Source organism: Phocoena sinus, chromosome 13 (assembly GCF_008692025.1).
Source record: "Phocoena sinus isolate mPhoSin1 chromosome 13, mPhoSin1.pri, whole genome shotgun sequence".
Lineage (NCBI taxonomy): Eukaryota > Metazoa > Chordata > Mammalia > Artiodactyla > Phocoenidae > Phocoena > Phocoena sinus.
In genome coordinates this window covers 26,012,733-26,038,311 of record NC_045775.1, presented here as the reverse complement: position 1 = coordinate 26,038,311, position 25,579 = coordinate 26,012,733, and the positions used below count along the sequence as shown (strand labels likewise).

General features: G+C 36.0%; 1 protein-coding gene across 15 annotated transcripts in view; it reads right to left on the bottom strand.

The window, feature by feature from the left end:
• Positions 1–321: 321 nt before the first annotated feature.
• Positions 322–25,579, bottom strand: part of BIRC6 (baculoviral IAP repeat containing 6) — a 246,461-nt gene continuing 221,203 nt past the window's right edge. For 13 of the 15 annotated variants that reach the window (XM_032652164.1, XM_032652166.1, XM_032652177.1 and 10 more), the window contains 8 exons: positions 25,277–25,422; positions 24,507–24,617; positions 21,614–21,858; positions 19,258–19,419; positions 16,173–16,250; positions 9,460–9,648; positions 3,601–3,735; positions 322–1,464 (listed from right to left, as the gene is read on the bottom strand). In XM_032652164.1, coding sequence (XP_032508055.1) covers positions 1,285–1,464; positions 3,601–3,735; positions 9,460–9,648; positions 16,173–16,250; positions 19,258–19,419; positions 21,614–21,858; positions 24,507–24,617; positions 25,277–25,422 — 1,246 coding nt within the window. In that variant the 3' untranslated portion in view covers positions 322–1,284. The remainder of the gene's footprint in view (positions 1,465–3,600; positions 3,736–9,459; positions 9,649–16,172; positions 16,251–19,257; positions 19,420–21,613; positions 21,859–24,506; positions 24,618–25,276; positions 25,423–25,579) is intronic. The other 2 variants (XM_032652167.1, XR_004352692.1) reach the window with 2 other exon arrangements.

The following is a 25,579-nucleotide window of genomic DNA, read 5'->3' as shown; positions in this document are numbered from 1 at the left end:
TGATTTCCTGGCCGCACACTTTATTCACTTTAAGGAGCTCTGTACCTTGTTGAGAGGGTATCATGATCCCTAGTTCCCCTTTTCCTTCAGAGAGTAACCCACTGCTCAGGATACAGCTTCTCCCTCAGGCCAGCTCCAGATTCAGGGTTCCCCGTTTATTTTATATTAACACTATCAAGAATCGCCTTAGCTCCTTTGTGATAACTGGTCTTGAAAAAAATAGCCTTCCCTTTCCCGTGAGTAGCTCTTGAAAGTGTCCAATTCTTTGTAGAAATAGCATTTCACACCATGGCAAACTGTTTTAGAAACAAGACATACCAATACACCTAAGTCTTTATTTATTTGGCTCTAGGAAGAATTTGCATGAAAATGAGCCTATATGCAAGTACAGAATGTACTGTAACAGCACCAGAGAGGTACATCCTCTCTGCTCTACAGAGCCTCAATGTTTAACATATACATGTGACGTTAGTAATAAAACCAGATAGTCCAGGAAGAAAGGAGCCCTTTAGGAAAAACTCAGCTTAGAGTGACTTTTCAAATTGACCATTCCTCTTCATATACTTAAATTCAAATAACAGATACATTCACAGGCCCAAATATTGGCATAGAATAAAATCATGTTCATTTATTTTTCTGCATCTTAGAATTTTAGAAAGCATAAAATTAAATACGTTGAATGTAATAAATTCATCCATACAAGTGCAAGTCTCCAGCTATAATGCATTTTATGGCAGATTTATCATTTAAAAAATGTACCAGTAAATCAAAAAAGAGGGAGTATGTCCATTTAACTTTTATTGAAGTGTATGTAGGAGGTCTTCAGAAATCATATATGAGCATGAAGATATGGCCAAACATAAAATCTATCAAATTCAGTGAAAAGTTGCTGACTTTAAATAGTAGTTGTAAGAATGACCAATATATATTCTTTGTTAACAACCCTTCACTCTACAGTAAAAAAAAAAAAAAAAATTCAGTAAACATTCTTTCCTAAGGTAGTTTCCCTTATATAATCAGTGATTTATCCATTTCTTTGTATACACAAATTTGTTGAACATACCAATCAGTGGTTCTCACAAGTGAAAAGTAAAAGCACAAAAAAGTTTACACTCTTGTACAGGTAAATAAAAGATCACCTTGAATTAAACTGGATCTCCTTAAGGGTGTAGTATAATTTCAGTTTCATTACCTATTACATAATTAGTTTCTTACATACAAATATTGACATATTTGGCTTGTGCTTCAAAGCCTCTGCGTCTATGAAGTCCACATCAATGCAGCTCACAATTTGAAGTCACTGGGGAGTTCTTTACTGCTGCTGGGTTTGACCTGATCATGCATTAGAGTCTCCTCAGTACCCGCTGTGGCACTGCACATCTCCGAGGCATCATCGGCATCAGGGTCCAAGTCTTCAGGACAGGGAAGTTTCAGTAGCTCTTCTCGGAGCTGAGCAGTGTGACGCTACGCAGGGGAAAATGAGTGATGTTAGAACTGCAAACCCTGGGATACTAGCACAACATCACTGGAGGGAAGAATTGAGTTCAAAACAAAACCCAAAGCATTAGGTCTACAAAAATCTATTAAGACCTTCCTTAAGCTAGCTGCTCTAACAGGCAGTGAACAAAGTTGGCACAAATCTCTAACCTCAAAGTAACTGATGCTGCTGGTAAGCCCTGAGTACTAAGTAGCACGCCCACAGACCCTACCAATGCCCCAACACCTGTAACAAAAACAGTATTACTAATGACTTAGAGGACACCCGTCATTTGCCATATAGAGTTTTAAATTAAAGAGAATAACATCTTAACTTGTAATACATGCTGCCTCTGACTAAAATTTTTGAGAGACAGTCCATAAATTAAAATAAAACCACTGCTATTTTAGTGAATAAAAACTAGGCCCTATGTAAAACGTTTGAAATCTTTCATACTCATTGCCTCATGTAATGCTTGGCTTACACCTTATAAATAATTTAATCATAAGAAGTTTTTAAAATGTAAGCAAATGAAAAAGAAGATCTAGAAAGAGTACATAACTTTGTATTACCCCATACTGCCATTTAGGGAAGGATATAGAGATGTTAACAGAGAGTGGCTGGTTGTTTACAAACATTAAGTTTTAGTTTATAAATTTCTAGTGGGAGAGAAATGACCTCAAATCTCACACCAAGGGCTTTGAAAATTAGTTGTGTCAATAGCTGACTTTGAAAATTAACCAACATTTATAGAACAAGGAACTGTGCTCAACAGTAACAATGTAAAAGCAATGTGTAAAATAAGGAGGACACAGCTGGATAAAAAGAGCTGACTGTACTACGCCATTTTATCTAAGGGACTTGAGCATCTGTGGATTTTGGTATTTGCAGGGGATCCTGGAACCAATCCCCTGTGGATATGAAGGACCAACTATATGATCTCTGATTTTACAGAGCCTAAACTTTGGTTAGAAGTAGAAGACATACAGGCAAGATAAGACAACTACACATTTGCAGCCATTTTTAAGGTTTCAAAGTATATTTACATACTGGTAACTCGAAATTTTTCTAGTCCCAATTTCCCTTCCACCATGGACAACAGAAGAAAACACTAACTAGGGAAGAAGAAGAAGAAAAAAAGGACAATTATGAAGGCCCAGTTGAGGTGGGAATACTATGCCTTTATTGTGAAATTAAACTGAAGAGCTGCATACTTTTCTCAAGTAGCACTCAGCAGCAAAAGTATACCTGAGATGATATAAATTTGGACTGATTCAGGATAGAGATTTCCAAATCAGGGCATTACAGAAACAAAGAATAAGAATTTGAGATAAAAACAAGACACTGACTGAAATAACAAAGCAAAAGAGGCCTGGACTTTAGCCACCGAGGTTTTGTGTAAGGGAAAGATATATCTAAATGACTGAACTATGGGAACTGAGGAGAATAATGGGGAGGAGAATCCCCATATGAAGACAGCACTGATAGGACCTAGCACTGACCAGGTAGGTATACTAGATGAAGCGGGAGTTAAATAAAATCTGAAGATTTTTAGACAGAGAAAAAGTTGTTTAAGATTAAGAAAATACAGAAGGTTATAAAATTTGATTGAAGGAAAGATAAGTTCTCTCTTTTAGATCTTCAATGAAGAGTGATGACAGGGCATCCAAGTAAAAATGCCAGTAATATGTTTCTGTGAACGCCCTAGTTGAAAACAACAGCTCACTGCCCCCAAAACACGATTGTATCACAGATGCTTCCACACCAATCAGCTGTTGGAGGCTCTGCAGCTACCATCTCCCTCATTACTCCAAGTAATAAAATTCTGGAAGGTAAGAGGCTCAGGGAAAAGCTAATGCAAACTGTCATGGAGAACATTTTGTTGCCATCATTGTCAAACAACTCTATGAAACTCTGTTGGCTCAGTCCCTATACTCATTTTTAATTTTAGGAACTGTCACTTCATTGTCAAAAGGAATGTATCTTTTCTATAGACTTCTGGGTAACCTCTGAACTTAATAAATTTAATGTTTCTTTCTAGCAGTCATCACGGTTCTGTCAGTGAATATACAACTCTTCTTTTGAGGCCACCGACAAGGCTCCTGTTAGGGAGGGTTACTCACCTTGAGAGCTGCTGCATGGTGAGACATGGTCCTGCCTACCCGCTTATCACTGCTGTGCTGCTGGATGTCTGCAATCCACTCCTCACACTGGGCCATGATCTCAGCTCTTTTCAAGTAAAAATGTTTATGTATAACCTTAAGAATAAACCAAGCAAGAGAACAACATGTGATTGGGTCAGAATTTAAAAGACAAAGTATGTGGCATTACAAAAACATGAAATTTAAAAGACATGGCATTTTTTTTCTCCACAAAACTCAATGTGGTGAACACTCTACATTATTAACAGGGAAGAATCAGGATTATGGCATCAGATGACTTGTGTTGAAATACCCAGTTCTATAAGCAGAAAATAATGCCCAATCCCACTCAGACATTTCAGTAGTTAATCCTATCCAGAGAACATAGAGTCAGAAGGCAAATGTAAATAAAAGAATAACCAGGAGAAAAAGTATTGACAACAGAAAAACTGTCAATTTCTATCTTTCAAAGAGAACTCAAAGAACATTTAGATGAGTAAAGAGATACTCAATCACAGGCATTCGCACAGATATCAGAACATAGCCCAAAATAGGCAATATTATTACTCTTTTAATTTTGTCTTCTGGTTAACTTATGAACAAGATTTTATTTTATGACGTTTAACTCCTTAAGATAAATGTGCTTTACATTCAGATTTTTAAAATTCTTTCTTTGAAAAACTGAGTAAAATTTCTGTGTATGTAGTAAAAGTCTATTTTTGACAAATTTAAGCTACAAAATAGATCATTTTGGAATTATTATTCTGTATTCTGGGTGAGCTACTTACTACGTTGCCCAAAGAGCTTGTCTCCTCTAAAGAAAAGGCAATAATACCTACAAGGGAAAAATTAGGAAAAACTGGGAATGGACGTAAAACACCACCAATAAGTTATTGAGTTTGATGCATACAGGGATACAAAAATGAGTACAAAACCACCTGATATGAAGAACCATGATAACCACAGAATAAGATGGGAGATGAGTGCACAAGAAAAAGATACGTTTTGAAAAATACAAAACAACAACAAAAAACAAAAACAAATCCCATGAAATTAAAAAAGTAGCAGGCCACAACTGATTGGGAAAATTAGAAAAGCATTCATGGACAAGGGGTACCCCTTTAATGTGAGCTACGTTCTAAAAGATGAGAAAGAATTATTGTTTCAAATTATACGTATTTCCTTTTTGTGAAAGTCATGTCCCCACTCTGAGTCCCCTGTGTTAGCAGTTTATTCTTCCAGAAAACAAAACAAAACTTTAAGCATGAACCAACAAATTACACTGACTGTGTATACTTACAAATTTCTTTCAATACATTTAAAAACTGATGTTTAACATATACAGAAAAGTGCCCAAATCGTGTGTATAACTGAACGCATTTTCTCCCACAGTGAACACAAGAAAACAACCTCTACTTAGATAAGAAACAGAACATTACCAAGCATGCCAGAAGATCCCCTTGTGCTACTTCTTACCATTAACCCTCATCCAAAAGTATACACTATACTAACTTCTTTAAGTATGAGTTTAACTCAGTTTTGAACTTTTTATAAATAGAATCATATAGAAAGTACTCTTGTGCCTGGCTTCTTATGCTCTTTATTGTGTTTATGATATTTGTCCATCTTAATGTGTGAAGGCGTTCACTCATTTACACTGCTGTATTCCACTTTATGAAAATTCCATAATTTCTCCATTCATTCTGCTGATCAGACTGTTTCCAATTTTTGGCAATGTTATGAACATTCTCTACACCCAATATGTACACAACTGCTATTGAGCATATACCAAGGAATGGAATTGCTAGTCATAAAGCATATATTAAGCTTATTACCTGAAAGTATTGATATGTTAGAAAGTATTGATATATCAGAGCTCCAGTTGTTCCACAACCTAACATTAGGTATCAAAAGCCTTTGAACTCTTAGAGATGCTGAAGGATAGTAGACAGGAGCCAGACAATGTAGAGTTTTGAAGGCTATGGTAAGGACGCTGTGTTTTCATCTTCATTTAATGGGAAGTCAATGGAGTGAGATGATCTGATTATGCGTGGAGAACCATTGTAGAAGGACAAAGTGGAAGCAGCAAAATCAGAAAACTACTTCAACAATTCAAGCAACAGGTGATGGTAGCTTGATTTTTTTTGTTTGTTTGGTTTTTAAAAAATATTTATTTATTTGGTTGCACCAGGTCTTTTTTTTTTTTTTTAAATAAATTTATTTATTTATTTTTGGCTGCGTTGGGTCTTCGTTGCTGTGCACAGGCTTTCTCTAGTTGTGGGGAGCAGGGACTCCTCTTCGTTGCGGTACATGGGCTTCTCATTGTGGTGGCTCCTCTTGTTGCGGAGCATGGGCTCTAGATGCGTGGGCTTCAGTAGTCGTGGCACGCGGGCTCAGTAGTTGTGGCTCGTGGGCTCTAGAGCGCAGGCTCAGTAGGTGTGGCACACAGGCTTAGCTGCTCCACGACGTATGGGATCTTCCTGGACCAGGGATCGAAACCCATGTCCACTGTGTTGGCAGGCAGATTCTTAACCCATGTGCCACCAGGGAAGTCCCTGCGCTGGGTCTTAGTTGCGGCAGGTGGGCTCCTTAGTTGTGGCTTGCTGGCTCCTTAGTTGCAGCATGCATGTGGGATCTAGTTCTGTGATCAGGGATCAAACCTGGGCCCCCCGCATTGGCAGCACAGAGTCTTAATCACTGCACCACCAGGGAAGTCCCAGTAATGGGAGCTTGAAATAGGCTGGCCAGAGTGAAGATTTAATTAATTAATTAATTAATTAATTGTAGTACAGTTGATTTACAGTGTTGTGTCCGTTTCTGGATACAGCAAAGTAATTCAGTTATACGTATACATACATATTCTTTTCCATTATAATTTATTACAGAACATTGAATATAGTTCCCTGTACTATATGGTAGAACCTTGTTGTTTATCTGTTTTATATACAGTAGTTTGTATTTGCTAATTCCAAACTTCTATTTTATCCCTCCCCAACCCCCTTTCCCCTTTGGTAACCATAAGTTTGTTTTCTGTGTCTGAAAGTCTGTTTTGTAAATAAGTTCATTTTAGATTTGCTTGTTCAATCTAATGTTCAATTAGATTCCACATATAAGTGATATCATATGGTATTTGTCTTTCTCTGTCTGACTTACTTCACTTAGTATGATCATCTCTAGGTCCATCCTTGTTGCTGCAAATGGCATTATTTCATTTCTTTTAATGGATGAGTAGTATTCCATTGCATATATACCACACCTTTATCCATTCATCTATCAGTGGACATTCAGGTTGCTTCCATGTCTTGGCTATTGTAAATAGTGTAGCTGTGAACATCAGGGTGCATGTATCATTTTTTTTTAATTATTATTTATTTATTTATTGGCTGCGTTGGGTCTTCGTTGCTGTGTGCAGGGCTTTCTCTAGTTGTGGCAAGCGGGCACTACTCTTCGTTGTGGTGCACGGGCTTCTCATTGTGGTGGCTTTTCTTGTTGCAGAGCATGGGCTCTAGGATTGCGGGCTCTAGAGCGCAGGCTCAGTAGTTGTGGCACACGGGTTTCGTTGCTCCACGGCATGTGGGAACTTCCTGGACCAGGGCTTGAACCCATGTCCCCTGTATTGGCAGACGGATTCTTAACCACTGTGCCACCAGGGAAGCCCTGCATATATCTTTTTGAATTAGAGTCTTCTCTGGATATATGCCCAGGAGTGGGACTGCTGGATCATATGGCAACTCTATTTTTAGTTTTTTAAGGAACCTCCACACTGTTTTCCAGAGTGGGTGTACCAATTTACATTCCCACCAACAGTGTAGGAGGGTTCCCTTTTCTCCACACGCTCTCCAGCACTTGTTATTTGTAGATTTTTTAAAAATTTACTTTATTTATTTTTGGCTGTGTTGGGTCTTCATTGCTGCGCGCGGGCTTTCTCTAGTTGTGGCGAGCGGGGGCTACTCTTCATTGTGGTGCGCAGGCTTCTCATTGCGGTGGCTTCTCTTGTTGCAGAGCACAGGCTCTAGGTGCGCAGGCTTCAGTAGTCATGGCACGCGAGCTCAGTAGTTGCGGCACACGGACTCTAGAGCGCAGGCTCGGTAGTTGTGGCCCACGGGCTTAGTTCCTCCGCGGCATGTGAGATCTTCCCGGACCAGGGCTTGAACCTGTGTTCCCTGCATTGGCAGGCAGATCTTAACCACTGCTGCACCAGGGAAGCCCCCCTCACTGTAGTTGTGATTTGCACGTCTCTAATAATTAGCAATGCTAAGCATCTTTTCATATGCTTATTGGCCATCTCTATGTCTTCTTTGGAGAAATGTCTCTTTAGGTCTTCTGCCCATTTTTTTGACTGGGTTTTTTTTTTGTTATTGAGCTATATGAGCTGTTTGCATATTTTGGAAATTAAGCCCTTTTTGGTCACAGCGAAAATATATTTTTCATCAAATTTTGATTATGCTTTGAATGGTGGAGTGAAATTTGTCAACAGATTGAATGTGGTATGTGAGTAAAAGAATGAAGGCACACGTGGTTAGGGTTTTGGGTTTAGACCATGGTGCTTTTACTGAGAGAAGAAAGGAAGGAAGAATCAAGAGTGCAGTTTTGCAGTGTTAAGTTTGAGGTGGTTATTATACATTCTAGTAGACTTGTCAAGTAGTTTACATATCTGGATACGTTATTTGAGTCTTAAGGGCACTAAGAAATTAATTTATGATACAAACAGGAGGAATATAAGTTTATCAAGGGCAGGAACTGACTTTCACTTTTCCCTGAGTTCAGAGTACCTTAGTGCAGTACCTAGTAACAGCTGATATTCCACACGGCTGCCAAATGAATTACTTAATGTAAGTAGCCCAAACTTGAAAAGGGACGGAACATTATGCTTAAGAGTACAAAGAAATGCATGTTTGTATTTCCTGTAATATTAGGAAAAGTAATTACCCACAGCCTTGAATACAAGCCTTTGCAAAAGTAAAATACCCAACTATGTCATTCAAAGTGCAAAGTCATTTAGTAATAACAAAAGGAAGAAACGTTTTTACATTCCTTCAGAGTATATTCATCGATACTACTTAATGAGGAGAGTTTCGCGTATAATGCTACATATAGTTCACACATAATATTTGCTTAACTGTATTAAAGATCAATTTTCTATCAGGTAAATACGCCAATTCTTCCTCTAAAGTGTGTTTCTAGCACAAGCTAAGAAACTGATGATCAAGGGAAACAATTTAGGAAAGAAAAATGTTTCATGACAGAGTTAAAGTAAGATGTGATGAAGTAATCTGATGTGATAAGTAAAAATACAACCATATTTTAGGCAGACTAAGGAGAGATAACTAAGTACAGGAAAAGAGCCACACTTCAGGATGTGGTAAAAATGAAAGCACGTGACAGTATCAAGACTGGTTTCAGAAACTAAGTTCAACTTTTCCTAAAGAAAAGAAAATGTCTTTTTCTTCAATTTCACACACAGATATTAGTATAAGGGCAAAGTTTCTATTTGCAAGACAATTAGAAAGTATCTTAATCTCTAATAAAAAAGAATATTTTTATGAAGAATATTTTAGTAACATAGTCTAGCATATACTAACATAATAACTAGCACAGTATGCTAGTAGAACAGTAGCCATGAAAAATAAAGAATTAATAAAACTGTCCAAAAATATAGTCAGATGCCTTTTAGGAAGTAAACGGTTTAAAAAATTCATCTGTACTATATTATTACTGATTTTTCATGACTAAAAACAAGAGTAAACTTTAGTATACCACAGATATAAAGGGAAGTATAAGACCTAAACTATATTCTATTATGTCTTTAATAAAGTATTTCATTACTTTTATTAAACATACCTCTTTAAAACATGGTGAAGGGTTTCTGATTTGTTCTAGCATTGCCCACTTAACCGTTGCTTGTCGAATGTTTCCATCATATTCTCGAGAACTCTGTGTGCCACTGGGAGTGCCTCTAGACCGTTCATATCCTGGTTCATTAAAATAAGGCTCAGCTACTAATATAAGGGACTGAACAGACACCAACACCTGAGGACCAAAGAAATAAAGATTAGTTATGATAGGACATTTTTACTACCAGTAAACTAATACCTTGCTTTATCAACTAGGAGTGCCTTTTAATATGTGCTTCCACATAACTTTATCACCATAAAATTGATGTTAATAATTGACACTGAAATACTTTATTATTAGAGCAAAATTAAAATAGGTACAGTAGAATCTTATATAATATTTATATATATGTTTTATATTCTTGAATCCTTGAAGAAGAAAAATAGGTACGAAGATCCTATTTCCTGAAACTACTAAAAAAAACACTTGCTTATAAACATCCCATACCAATTTAGACATCATTTTGCTCGAACTGTCCTTACTCTTAAAGGGCATAAAGCTAACAATGTACTCCTAACAATACTCACTTGTAAGAAAAACTACACATGACGCAGTCTTTACTTTCATTCCAAGGAAAATTTACTTTCACGGTATCACAAAAATATTACCAGAAGCTTTCAATGGCAAGATGACATGGCTCTAAGACCAGCTCTGACCCCCTACTTAGATACCAGAAGGTTTGTTTCTCTAGATATAACCAACATTGAGAGTTCACTCTTAGTTAGTATAGTACTGCTTGCTAATATACTTACATAACTGGCTAATATGACATCTTTGGAGGCAGGAAAATATTAGCTATAATGTTCCCACTTCATAAATGAAAAACAATTAGCAGCAGTTGCCTTTTCTTTAGGGAAGATGATTAAACAACATCAAGGATATGCACCTTAGAAGTCAAGGAATACATTTTCTTAAAAAATGGAAAACTTGAACCTGAAATATATGACCTATGAATACACAAAGTTAAATATGACCTGAAGTAACCATGTTGCTGAGGCCAAGGTCAGCTACGGAAAAAAAAATTAACCTGTATAATTCTGAGGCAAAGATCTCATAATTTTTAAACTTACTGAAACTAAATATATCACTAAAGGAAAGTGATTTCCCTTGGCTATATACTTTCCCCCAACTCAAATCTGACACTTCTGAAATAATCTTCCAGGGCATATTTATTAGTTCCTTTCCTTTTCCCTTTTAAATAATCTTCCTCTTATATGAGTAGGGTATATTCCCATTATCTACAAAGGCAGAGAAAGAAATTTTGTAACATAGGATTCAGTTACTTACTTAACCTCAACTCCTTTGAGACAAAATATAGTTTTATAAATCTCAAGCAGCTGGAGATTCAAACAATTTACAAACTACTTCAGATTCATAACACATCTGGTTTTTTAAAAGAGCTAAACTATATACAGGAAATGAAAAATAGATGTTTTGTATACAGAACAAAGAAAACTATATTTGAAAATAAATTTGAGTTTAATATTGTCTGCTAAAAAAACTGAACTATAACATCTGCATTTGATAACAAATAAATTAGCAGAGATCGATATTTCTTGGAATTAAATTCAAAGAATAATTTATAACACGTGCTCTTTTCTCACTGGGTGACATTATTATTTACTCTTTATGGGCATCTTCTATTTACTTTTTAAACATGTACCTTTTAGGAAATATATAAGTGCCACTTTATTTTTCTTTGGGGAACTCAGCTATTTCGGAGTCAAAATATTCATTTTATGGAATTTCTGGAGCCTTGAATTATCTGACCTACTTACTCATTTTATTTCACAGCACACTTTATTGTAGCCCATAAAACACTCTCATGAAAAACCAGTAAATAAATCCTTGGGAAGAGGATTTCTCTTTTTTAAAAGCATTTGATTTTCAATATTCTAAATTAATAGGATTTATCTAACTCTGAGAAACACTATATTTTGAAGTCAGAGAGACCAAGGTAGGCAGAATAACTTTATCCCCTCAGAATCCATTTTTTGGTCATCTGTAAATAGAAATAATACCTATATAGGATGACTGTGAGAATTAAATAAGGGGTTGAGAGGTGTAAAACAATAGGGCTCATACGTGTAATTAATACACAATAGCTATTCTTTCGTGGAGTGAAAATGACAGCATACATCCAGAAGATAGCAAAATGCAAAACAAAATCACTTCTACTCTAAAAACAATAAATTTTAACTTATGTAATAGGGATATGCAAAAAAGCAGTCAGCATGAGTTCCATTTTGATCAACAAAACTTAATTAAAAGAGCTCTCTGGATCAAACCAAAAAACAAACCAAAAAAACAATATTTATCATAGCCACATCTGGCTAAAGTGTTTTCTTAGAATGAGTTGAAAATGAGTCGGTAATTAACAGAAAAATATCTATTACGTACCATAATATACTATATATAAGTTATACTTAATAATAAACAGAATATATTTGCATTCCATAGTGGAAGTTCACCGATTCTTAGTCAGCTCTTTGACATTTTCATAAAGTCAAGAGTCAAAAAAGCTTTTATTCACAGGCTGAATTTACAGTCCCTCTCCTCTTTAGCTTTATGTTAGCACCCACAAAACTGCAAGATGTTCTCATTATATTTTATTCAGAGGCTGACTAAATCAAGAACCATATAACAGCTTCCTTTCACTGTTCTGTGTCAAACAAAAATTTTAACCCTACCAGGCCATAACCAGTCAGCAATCTTGCCTCCTACGAATGCCTTTATTTTCAAATTATAACTTGTCAGAAGATTTAATTCTTTGACCTGGTCTGGTATGTTAAAAATTTTCATTATAGGTATTTCAAACACAGGAAAGTACAGAGTATACAATCCAAAATATTAATTGGCAACAAGAAACTATGTTATACAAACTAATAACTTGTTTAGGGTAATGGAAAGAAACAGTCTTAGTTAAAAATGCTTTTAGCCTTTGAAAATAGTAAGCATCCTCCTCTACGGAAAATTATGCTGCTATTGAGTAGAACTATAATCAGTGGCTGATTTCCAGAACTTTCCATCTTAAGAAAAATGGTAGTATTTATATATTATTATATTATAAATATATTTATAAATGGTTGATTATGTGACATTAAATATGTTTAACTCCTCTTGCACATGACATCTTTATTAACATCCAACTGGAACAAACTATTCATAACGCATTAATATGTATTTTAGGTAGATTACAGCAACATTAAAAACCAGTCACATATGGGAGTTCCCTTTTGGCACAGTGATTAAGAATCCGTCTGCCAATGCAGAGGACACGGATGAGAGCCCTGGTTCGGGAAGATCCCACATGCCACGGAGCAACTAAGCCCGTGCGCCACAACTACTGAGCCTGCACTCTAGAGCCCACGAGCCACAACTACTGAGCCTGTGTGCCACGACTACTGAAGCCCGTGCACCTAGAGCCTGTGTTCCGCAACAAGAGAAGCCACCGCAATGAGAAGCCTGCGCACTGCAACGAAGAGTAGCTCCCGCTCGCCACAACTAGTGAAAGTCTGTGCACAGCAACAAAGACCCCACGTAGCCAAGAATAAATAAAATTTAAAAAGTAAAGAAATTAAGTAATTTTTCCTAAGGCTCTGTAGTCTGCCTCTGAAGAACGAATCTAATAGACAACAAAGGACAATGTGTTCCTGACTAGATGCATTTGTTTCTAGTATGATGTTTATAAAGCAGTATAACACAAAAAAAACTACAGGCCAATATTTCTTAGAAATATGGATACAAAAATCCTTAAGAAAAATATTAGCAAACTGGGACTTCCCTGGCGGTCCAGTGGTTAGGACTCGGCGCTTTCACTGCCTGGGCCAGGGTTCAATCCCTGGTTGGGGAACTAAGATCCTGCAAGCCGCTCAGCATGGCCTATATATATATATATATATATATATATATATATATACACACACACACACACATATATATATACACACACACTAGCAAACAATCCAGTTACATACAAAAAGAATTACACACCATGACCAACTGAGCTTTATCCCAGGAAAGCAAAGTTGGTTTATATCAAAAAATTAATATATCATAATAATAGAATAAAAAATAAGAATAATACAATCATTTCAATAGATGCAGAAAAAGCATTTGACAAAATCCAACATCTGTTCATGTTAAAAATACTCAAGAAACTAGTAGAGGGGAATGTCCTCAACGTGATGAAGGGAATTTATGAAAAATCCACAGCTGTTATCACACTCAATGGGGGAAGACTGAAAGTTTTCCCCTAAGATCTGGACAAAACAAGGCGATTCACTCTTGCCACAGAAAAGATATAGCCTCTCTTGTTCTTGCTCAAGTCAATTTTGTCACAGATCTGGAAATCTATATTCAGTAAACTATCTAAAATGTAGAGAAAGTCATATAATAATGGTATTATTTGTAAAACTAAAATAATAAAAGTGAAATATTTAGTCAACAGTGGTTGAAATAGTTCAATTATACTATATGAACTCAAAAGATTATTACATAGCATTTACAAATTATAAAATTGTAAACAGGGAAGATGGATATGCTCTAATGTTAGGTGAACAAAGCAATATACAAATAATTATCTACTATGTTAATTATGACTGTAAACTATGTATATGACAAAAAACCCTAAAGGGAAAATACAGAAAAGATCATACTTTATGTGTAGTAAGGTTTCAAAGTTGTAAAATTTAAACACTTCCGAATAAGTTTCTTTATTTCACAGGATTTTTGGTATATATTAGACATACAGATAATATAAAAGTTAAAAGCCAATCCAATTTTAAACTAAAAAACTTTGAAAACTGTAAATTTATTTTTAAAACTACATAAATCCAACAAAAATTTCAAAAATTGATTCCACTTCTCAGGTAAGTCTAATTTACTTCATGAAAAACAGGATATCTCTGAGTTTCCTTTCAGAGTAAAACTGATCATAAAAATAGTTTCTGTTGACAAGAGTAACATACATGTAGACAAATATTTTAAGGTTTTTGAACTAGAATTGACAATCATTTCTTTTTTAGTTTTTTAAATTGAAGTATAGTCGATTTACAAGGTTGTGTTAGTTTCTGGTGTACAGCAAAGCGAATACATATATTCTTTTCAGATTCTTTTCCATTATAGGTTATTACAAGATACTGAATATAGATTCCTGTGCTATACAGTAGGACCTTGTTGTTTATCTATTTTATATATAGTAGCCTATAGCTGCTAATCCCAAACTCCTAATTTATCCCTCCCCCTACATAATCATTTCTCAAATGAAGAAGTATTATAGTTACTTGGGGGAACATTCTAGTAACTTCCTTAGTTACTTTGCATGAATCATATAACCTCTGTTTTTCTTGAGTCTCCATATTAGCACAAAGGAAAAACTTATATTACAGTACTATTTAATTCACGGGGCTGCTTCAAGGTCTTTTCAGAGAACCTAAAAAAGTCACATCCTAAAGAATGATTTTTCATATCTCTTTTACCTAATTCAATGTAAGAATGTAGGAAAAGAATCCTTTCAAGGTAGGTCAACTTTAACAGGCTGACCTGGGCATAATTTATGGTGGTCTTTCTTAAAATAAACACTAAACTGCAAATGTGAGTTTAAACTATCATGCACCAACAGTGGTTTATTTCTGTTTCCTCAATGATCAAGCAACAAAGTTAATTCCTATTATTAATATGTCTGTCTCTTTGCTGGAATTCTGAACTATTAAGATAAAGCATCGGCGAAGAAAATTTGATGGGATACTATATAACATTTTATTTTATGTACTCAAATGGCTTGTGAAAATTAACTTAAAAAATTCAAGACTATGAAACATGTGTGCTAAGTGCTCTGCCAAATGAGAATGGCAAATCCCAAGTTTTATGAATTCCAGGACAGTACCTCTAAACCTCAGATGAGACCCATTATTTTTTTATTTTTATTTTAAAATTTATTTATTTTATTTTTGGCTGTGTTGGGTCTTCGTTGTTGCATGCAGGCTTTCTCTAGTTGCAGCAAGTTGGGGGCTATTCTTCATTGCAGTGGGAGGGCCTCTCATTGTGGTGGCTTCTCTTGTTGCAGAGCACGGGCTCTAGGAGCACGGGCTCAGTAGTTGTGGCCCACGGGCTCTAGAGCACAGGCTCAGTAGTTGTGGCGTACAGGCTTAGTTGCTCCGCAGCACGCGGTATCTTCGCGGACCAGGGGTCGAACCCGTGTCACCTGCACTGGCAGGTGGATTCTTAACCACTGCGCCACCAGGGAAGCACCGAGTCCCATTATTAACTAGATTACAGAAGAACCATATCATGTGTGGAGAGATATGTAACACTAGTAGTTATTAAATTCTACTCACCTGAGTTTGAGCCTTATAGTGACTGGGAGATGGAAGAGGCTAATCTGTCTTGCCTGATCTTGTTGCACCAGAGTGTACTTTAAGGCAAGTTAGGGATTTTTTAAAAGGGAATTTTGACAAAAAGAAAATTCTAATGTCCTAACTTAAGATTCTAAACTCAAAATGAGATATAACTCCATTGTACTAACTGCTCACCTATAAGCTATTTAGTATGTACTTCCTATCGTTTACTATGTTTATTCTTGGTCGCTAAAAAAAAATGTTCTTAAACCAAGATGGTTCCTTATTTTCTAAGTGAAATTGTAAGAGAAATTTGTTTACTTGCAAAAAGCTTGAGGTCTGAGGATTCCACTTCTCTTCTGGTCTTCCATGCCATGTATTTAAGATGCTTAAACAAACCTGAGGAAGAAGGGGGAAAAGTATAAACAGGATTGAAAGGAGTGCTTTTTAAAAGTAATCTGCCTGAACTAGAAATAAAATTGAAATGTTATTATGTCAAAGTATCTCAGTTTTATGTACCCCCAGAAAACCCTAAGGGTTGGTATGTTAAAACAAATTGGTATCTTCAAATGTGATCCAGATCTGTGTGGCATTACAATTTCTTCATAATGAAAAGTGAGTTAGCAGCTATTACACATTAATACAAATAACATATTTTTTTAATGAAAAATAACTCTTTTCCAAACAACAAAAAAATTTTTGGTGAGGAAAAGTGGTATTGTTTTACATTTAAGAAAATCTCTTTCAAAATTCTGTAAATTTTGAAAATGGGTTATAGCTTAATAGAAGAGATTTTTTTTTTTTTTTTTTTTTTTGTGGTACGCAGGCCTCTCACTGTTGTCGCCTCTCGCCTTGTGGAGCACAGGCTCCGGACGCGCAGGCTCAGCGGCCATGGCTCACGGGCCCAGCCGCTCCGCGGCATGTGGGATCTTCCTGGACTGGGGCGTGAACCCATGTCCCCTGCATCGGCAGGCAGACTCTCAACCACTGTGCCACCAGGGAAGCCCAATAGAAGAGATCTTGATTTCATACCTGCCTCTACATTCGATTTGTTGTTATATATTGCTTTGCTTGAAATGTATGAATAAAATCTGGCCTCACGCAAACATGAAGTGGGAAAGGGGAGGACCCTGCAGATTCCCTGAACTAGAAGTAATCTGCCTGAACTAGAAATAAAATTGAAATGTTATTATGCTATTATATTATCCTGAGGATCCCTAGAGTTCCTCAGAACAAATTTGAAGACGCATTAGTTATTTGTTCACTCAAAGAGCAAGAATGAACTCAAAGCATCTGCCAAACACAGGTCAACAGTCACTCCAGGAAAAAGAGAACCAGGGATATGTTATCTGTACTTGTAAACTAATAATTTCATGTAATGGGCAACAGATTTAGAAAATAAGTGGTCCTTAAAAAAGCAGAGAAGTCCATCTCCTTGCTATTCTTTTAATGCTCTGTGAAAACAATAATGCAAAATACATCAATTTGTTTAGTAGATAAATTCATTAATAATTTTAAAAGACTTGTATCTGAACAGTTTTGTGAATTATTGTTTGAAGCACTATCATACATACCATCCCTCCTGGTTTTTAGAGCATCCCTGTGACTACCAATGGCAGGGATCTTCTCCCTAACTACAGATCTAGATCCCAAGGTTAAATGTTAGTCCCAATGTATAATAGAACAGACTATACAATTCAGGGTACTGGAATCTCAAACTCTAAACCTCTTCCCTATACCAGTAAGTCTTAAGGAAGTAATTTCTATTTTTTAAAAAATTTATTTATTTATTTTTGGCTGCATTGGGTCTTTGTTGTTGCACGTGGGCTTTCTCTAGTTGCAGCGAGTGGGGGAGGGGCTACTCTTTGCTGTGGTGTGCAGGCTTCTCACTGCGGTGGCTTCTCTTGTTGCAGAGCACGGGCTCTAGTAGTTGTGGCATGTGGGCTCAGTAGTTGTGGCTTGTGGGATCTAGAGCGCAGGCTCAGTAGTTGTGGTGCACAGGCTTAGTTGCTCTGTGGCATGTGGGATCTTCCCAGACCAGGGCTTGAACCCAGGTCCCCTGCATCGGCAGGCGTATTCTTAACCACTATGCCACCAGGGAAGTCCAAGGAAGTAATTTCTTAAATAATTCTTAACATCTACACTTAAACTCTATTCAAGTTCCAGACTCTCTCTTGAATAAATTCAACATTGCTACTTTGTCTAATTTGCCCAGTTATAAAAGACCTGTTCTTTGCTTTCCCCAACAAAGTAAGGTTTACCTCTGGTTAAGTATCCTACAATAAACCCAGAAAATGAATTCCAATTTTATGATTTGAGCTTATGGTGAAGACAAAATGATAACTTGTAAGCCCAGATCGGAGGCAGGCTGCACTTTTTAAAAACAGGAAGACAAAACCAAGGGAAAACTTGGGCCGTCTTTAATAAACCAGATCAAATTCAAGCATCTATTATTCTCACATCATCAAAGAGTCTGCTTATGAAATCGAGAAATTTCTTCTGACCTTCTAGTAATTTTTAAACATTAAATACTCTCAGCATGGAATTTACTATTGAAATTTCATCAAACTGTCCAAAATTACTTTGAAAGGTGATGATTATTCTTTTAAATCGAATTTTTAAAGGTTTATTGCCATATGAAATGATTTTTATTATACCTCTTCGTTAACTATTTTTGTGGAGACAGGAACGCATCTTCCTACTTACAAGAAAATATAAAACATTTTAACACAAATTAAACTTTAAAAATAATGGTACACAATGGTACATATCATAGAAAACATGGATAGTATCTTCAGGTAATTGTGAAAAGATAACTGGAATTGAAGATATAGAAAGTAAACAGGGGCTTCCCTGGTGGCGCAGTGGTTGAGAGTCTGCCTGCCGATGCAGGGGACGTGGGTTCGTGCCCCGGTCCGGGAAGATCCCACATGCCGCAGAGCAGCTGGGCCCGTGAGCCATGGCTGCTGAGCCTGCGCGTCTGGAGCCTGTGCTCCGCAAAGGGAGAGGCCACAACAGTGAGAGGCCCGCGTACCGCAAAAAAAAAAAAAAAAAAAAAAAGTAAAAAGAAAGTAAAGAAAGGTGAATGGCAAAGACAGGCATCTGGTTCTATTATCTTCTGAGTGGAGATAGCTCTCAATTGGCCAAGGAATGTGTTGAATAAGTTAGTCCCTCACAATAACCCCTTAAGACTATAAGTGCTTTGTAACACTGTTGTGTTTCTGCCATTTTTGGTTCCTTCTCTCTCATTCCTCAGGCTAATCTTTGCACACAGGGAAAAGAAGCACAAAGAAACGCATGTACTTTTGAAAAGATGATAACTAAAACAAAATTTCTGTTCAAATTACAAAGAAACTTTGGGTTACAATACTTTGGCATTAGAAACAAAAGACTGCAATTACATTACCTTGCCATCATTATAAAGGTTTGGATTGAATCGCACACTATGACCACCAGTCGTCTCTAGATTCACAAGAGGAGGTGAACTGGGATAATCTTGAGGAAAATAGACATCAAACTCAAAGCAGCCATTTGCATAAGGAGTGTCTGCTGGACCAGTTATCAGAACCTAGTATGCACATACAAACACAAAAGCCTGTGTTACTATTCCTAAATGCTACTATTTAGAAAAATAATTCAACATGAAATAAGAACAATCTTCTTACATCCTATATACATCTCTACCAAAATGTGTTAAAAATGAAGTTAAAAGTTAAAAACATACACAGGACTAGGAAACAGTTTTAAATTACAATTAAAGTGATTTGGTTTTGGTGAAAATGGGCTTTTAAAAGAGAGATGCCCAATTGGCAGCAGGAAAGCTTACCTTAACAGCAAATACCTTTTAAAATATTAAGTTACTTTTTTTCTAAGAGCTTTCCTTCATGATCTCTACATTACTGTCAACAATTTGAGATTCTAGATATATTCATTATCATATCTCAAAGGTAAGAGAGTAACTTTCTGCTTCAAATCTTCAAGTTAATGTTTTAAGAAATAGCTTACTTTTTAAAAAAATAAATTAACATTTAAAAAATAAATTTATTTTATTTATTTATTTTTGGCTGCGTTGGGTCTTCATTGCTGTGCACGGGCGCTCTCTAGTTGAGGCAAGCAGGGGCTACTCTTCGTTGCGGTGGCTTCTCTTGATGCAGACAGAGCATGGCTCTAGGCATGTGGGCTTTAGTAGTTGTGGCACATAGGCTCAGTAGTTGTGGCTCGCAGGCTCTAGAGCACAGGCTCAGTAGTTGTGGCACACAGGCTTAGATGCTCCACAGCATGTGGGATCTTCCCGGACCAGGGCTCGAACCTGTGTCCCCTGCATTGGCAGGTAGATTCTCAGCCACTGTGCCACCAAGGAAGTCCAAGAAATAGCTTACTTTTAACTATTTTCTTCTGGGATAATGAGACAAGTGGGTAAGAGGAATAAATGTTTTCACCTAACAACTTATGATAAAAAGGTTCTGAGAGAACAGTAGGTGTGATGTTTCCCTTAGGGTTACTGGTAGTCCAAAAAATAGCAGAGAACCCAACAGTGAGTGTCAGAATTATTTAATGAATTATGTTTGAGTCAATCAACAGATATTTAGTATACAAGACATGAGCAGCAAAGCCTCGGGTCCCGAACAGCTGTGCGTGGAGGCAAGTGGTACTAGAGTCCCATTCTGTGACAACTCTGATTTACATTTTGGGGCTCCAACTTGGGATCCTTTATGTGAGGTACAGCATAATGCTTAACAGTCACAAGTTTGAACTTGTTTGGTCTATTTAGCAATAAAATACTTCCCTAGACAATCATACAATAATCAGCTCTACTGTTTGTAACAAGGAAAAGTGTGATCAATAGGCAACGTCTATGAGATTTCTACTGAAAATTTATCCAAAAGAGCAAAACAAAAATGCAAACAAGCAAAAAACCTTTTTCAAATCAATGGGTCAATAGTTTTAGCTGTGTATCTAAAGAAGACACAATATTTAATCCATGAATTAAATCAAGTAAAGAAAGGTTCCTCCCACCCCAGGCATCAAATCTTTAAAAATTACTAGCTGCAGCGTCTCTTGGAATTTAAGGGCAGATCACCACAGTGCTAAAACATAAAGCTGCTGGTTTTATTTATTATTGTACTACCATTACTTAAATCATATGAGCCTGTAAATACATAAATTTCCTAGAAAAGAAAAAGAGAGAAAAAATTTTGAAGACTGATAGTATAAAACATGAGAGAAGTACTCTGGATTACAAAGAAGAAGTCCTGTAACTTTTTTTCAACTGACCAGCATTAAATCCTTTGATAGTATGTTCTAAAACTATGACAGGCTGCACACAGCCTTTGTTCAGGGAAGGTATCTTGGTATTTTCTTCTAAATCTTTATTTTGAATAGTACTCTCATCCACATACTCTGAACTAACATTAGAAAAGGACTCCCTTGGGCTTCCCTGGTGGCGCAGTGGTTGAGAGTCCGCCTGCCGATGCAGGGGACACGGGTTCGTGTCCCGGTCCAGGAAGATCCCACATGCCGCAGAGTAGCTGGGCCCGTGAGCCATGGCCACTGAGCCTGCGCTCTGCAACGGGAGGGGCCACAACAGTAAAAAGCCCGCGTACCGCAAAAAAAAAAAAAAAGGACTCCCTTCACTGATGTCCAAAATGGTCAACAGAATTTTTATTAAATTTATTTAAATTCATGTTATTTCTAGTGCTTTATATGAATACTTGAATAACTGGATTAGCCAGGGAAATAGGAAAAAAAGTTGTTTTTTCTACCTTCATGATGTCAAGTCGCTCCTCATCACAGCGCACAAAAACACTAGAGGACGATGAAAGAGGCAGTGAGGTTGACAGCGTCACAGCTTCCTGTGCAAGGCGGCGGGCTCTGGCAGCACTGTTAGCATCGTTTGCATTTTTCACCTGAGACATGTAGTGGTAGTTTACTTTAAAACCCAATTTCCCATCTTCATCTTCAGAAACCATCTCAAACGTATCTAAAAGAAAAGAAAAAAAAAAAAACACTGAAAAAAAAAAAAAAGGAACCAGAATGGAGGATAGCTGTCATAATAACAAAAAATTACAAATAAACAAATCACTAACCCTTCTTCCCCCACAAAATGGAGAGGACTGCAATGTGGAAGAAGAGCAAACTATAAATGTTTACGTAATACCTACATGTGTGTTAATGCTGCTAGAGCGATGGAATGTGTCATGGAAGCAAAGGAAGAAATCAACTTAAATTTACAATTTGGCAGGCAGATTATATAACATCCAGCATTTAAATCAAAATGCAAAGTAGTAGATCATTTATTCTTAAAATGAATGGTATATAATGTTTTTTGCCAAAATATTTCAGAACATGAAATGCCAAAAAGTATTTCATTATATTTCATTTTTAAAAAGAGAATAAGTCTTTATATATTTGCACTGATTTGGAATCAGAAAACAGAAATGACAGGCTGAAGTTTATTTCTGTATTACTTTTGAAATTTAAGTTAATAGGATAAAAGAGGATTATTAGGGAAATCTTTGAAGTACTTTGGCAGAATATAAGTAATGGGTTAATTCTTAACCATTTATTCAGGCAGATTTGGAAGGACTTAAAGTTATGATTTACTTATAAGCTATATGTCCATACAAAATAGAAAGAAAAAAAAGTGGATTTGAACTACATCTCTAATTCAGATTAACCCTACCCCACCAATGGATGAAAACAAAGATATTTAAATATCTTATAAAACTAAATTAAAACCACTTACTGATACAAGGGCAAATACAAAGAAACAATGGTAACTTTTGATCTTGTGTTCATACAATTCTAAATATACAGAAAAACAAGAAAACTACATTATAATTATCATTAATGCAGTAAATTTTACCAAGAACTTACTAAGTGCTAGGTCCTAGGCTAGGCTCTTTCAGTTAAATAATAAACAGGAAAATATATCTGCCTTCAAGAAGTTTATAATCTAGAAAAAAGGGGAAGACCTATAAACAGTGTCATGGGTCTGTGCACTACAAATGTACTATGTCTCAACAAGACTTCTGAGTAGTTTCTATCAGTAAAGTTGTAAACCAGAGTTATTTCATCTGCTCAACTCTGCTGCCTTTCACATAATACAGGGATAAATTTCCTTTGAGTTTTATAAACAGCAATCCACCAGATACATACATGAGCTTATCCCCACGCCTGGATGAAATTTTTATATCATATATCTGTAAGAAAACAGGGTCTTCTAATACCAAAATTTTATTAAAATATACAATCGAAGATAATGGCTAGTTGCTAAAAACCTACATACTGCTTGATTCAGCAATTCCTCTTCTATTAATTTGTCCTATGGAAATAATCCTGGATGTGTACAAATATTTATATGCAATAATGCCCACTGAGATGTTGCAGACGTTACTAAAAAACTGGAAACAACCTAAAGGTCTAGTTATTGGTTAAACAAATGAGAGTACTTTATATGAGAATATTAGGCAGTCAAGGACTTCCCTGGTGGTCCAGTCATTAAAAATCCGCCTGCCAATGCAGGGCACACGGGTTCAAGCCCTGGTCTGGGAAGATCCCACATGCCGAGGGGCAACTAAGCCTGTGCACCACAACTACTGAGCCCACGTTCTAGCCCCTGCTCACCACAACTAGAGACAGCCCGCATGGAGCAACAAAGACCCAGCACAGCCAAAAAAAATTTTTTTTAAATATATAAAGTACTTTAAAAAAATAATTAGGCTTATAAAAAATATTAGGCAGTCAATAAATATCAAGTTGTATAAGAATCATGATATGAGAAAATATTTGATACGTAAGTTAGAAAACGCAGATTACTAAAAAACAACACAACAGAAAACCCGTTATTTTTTCTAAATTATTCTAAAAGTCAATGGATAGCAAAACTCAATTACATTTAAAGTCACGTCCAACTGGCAGAGTTTATGATTTTAAGTGATATGAGAGAAGCCTCCTGGCTGACTAACATTAGTCAAAGGCTCTGGCCTATGACTCTGACAGTTATGACATAAAACTACATTTTTTTTTGGACTCCTACTTTGGTGTTCTTTTTAATATAGTCAATGTCCTTTGGGCTGGTTCTCAAGAATAAAAAAGAGGGACATACAATAATAGTTAATAATGGTCATCAAAATTTGGAATTCTAGTGTTTATTCATAAACCAGCACCTTATGAAGGGTGCTTATATGATCTTTTCATCAGTCCTTACTTGTCAAGAGTTTGGGAATGGGAAAGGCTACATTTTCCAAAGGTATATCCCTTGGAATTCTAAAATGGTAAGAGTAACAGACTTGGTTCAAAGTCCCAGGTCTTGGCTTCCTTCAGGCAAGGATATGCAGACATGGAGGGGTAAAGAAAGAAAACCATTTTCTGCCTGTTTGTTAGACATTTGGCTTTGTTTTTTTCCTGGTTTCTACTGAATCATGATTTCCAAACATAACTATAAACACAGATATAAATTCAGAGATAGAAAGATGATAAAAATTTTTGCATGTGTGTATATATAAACATACATACACACACACATAGAGTATATGAATAATTCATGGTAAAAGCAAGTTTGAAATTCTTTAATTTTACTAGAACACATTTCAATAGCACTATTAAAAATGTAAAATGAGAGCTGAAGAAATAAAGAGTACAATTTCAACTTACCAAACTGTAATTTCTTCATGACAGCCACATATTTTTCTTCAAGTGATTTCAATACTGATAAAGGTTTGGGTTTCATAGCCACCTTCTTTGAATATTCACCTAGTTTTTTTTCTGTTATTTAATATTTCAAGATAAATAACATAAGTATACATTTTCGAAGAGTAAAACAAGAAAACTATTAACTTCTAGAGTTCAGAATTTGCATTCTGAAAAATTACCAAACTCTTCATAATTATCTTCCTATTGTACCATTTTAAAATTAATAGATTTCTTTCTATTTCATAAAAATAACTAATAGGGCTAAAAAGCTTATCAATTTTAAAGCTTAAATTCTTAAAATGCTAATTAGATTTCATCTATTCAGGCAAAAACAGCAGAAATAAAGCAATAGATGATGAAGAATCATTTATTTCTTCCATTGCTAATATGTGAAAATGCCAATTTCAACTGAATTCTTACACACTATTAATGTACTGTTTTCTATCCAATACAATTGCATTTTTCAATTTCATAACTTTCAGTGGGAAGAGAAATTTATAATGCATGCTGTCAGCCTACCAACAGTCTTAGAAATCATACACAGTAGAGATAAATATTTTAAAATTAGAGACTATATATAATTAGCTTGAAAACCTGACATAGAACAGAATCTTTAAGTAAATAACTTGCTGGAAAACCATTAACATAGAGGGAAGAGAAGGCGGTTTTCAGTAGTAAATGAAATATCTTTGTATCAAGAGAAAAGGAGCATAAAGAGAATAGTGCTGTACCTTGATTTGCTTGCCGCAAACTGGTAGTGGCTGCATAAACAATCTCAGCAGTCCTCTGAATGTCTGGCACCAAAAGAGTAAGTCCTTCTGGCTCTTGATCAGATGCATCTGGTTTTACTCCTGCTTTAACATTTTCCCTTTTAGATCTGAAAAGGTTTTTTTAATATGGAAAGAAATGCAAGGAAAATTAAGATTTTAGTTTTGAAAAATAAATACTTCCATAAATCAGTAACAGTTTAAAAATCAACATGATAGTCTGCATTTCATTTGACATACACATGATATATACCAGGAGTGGTTTAA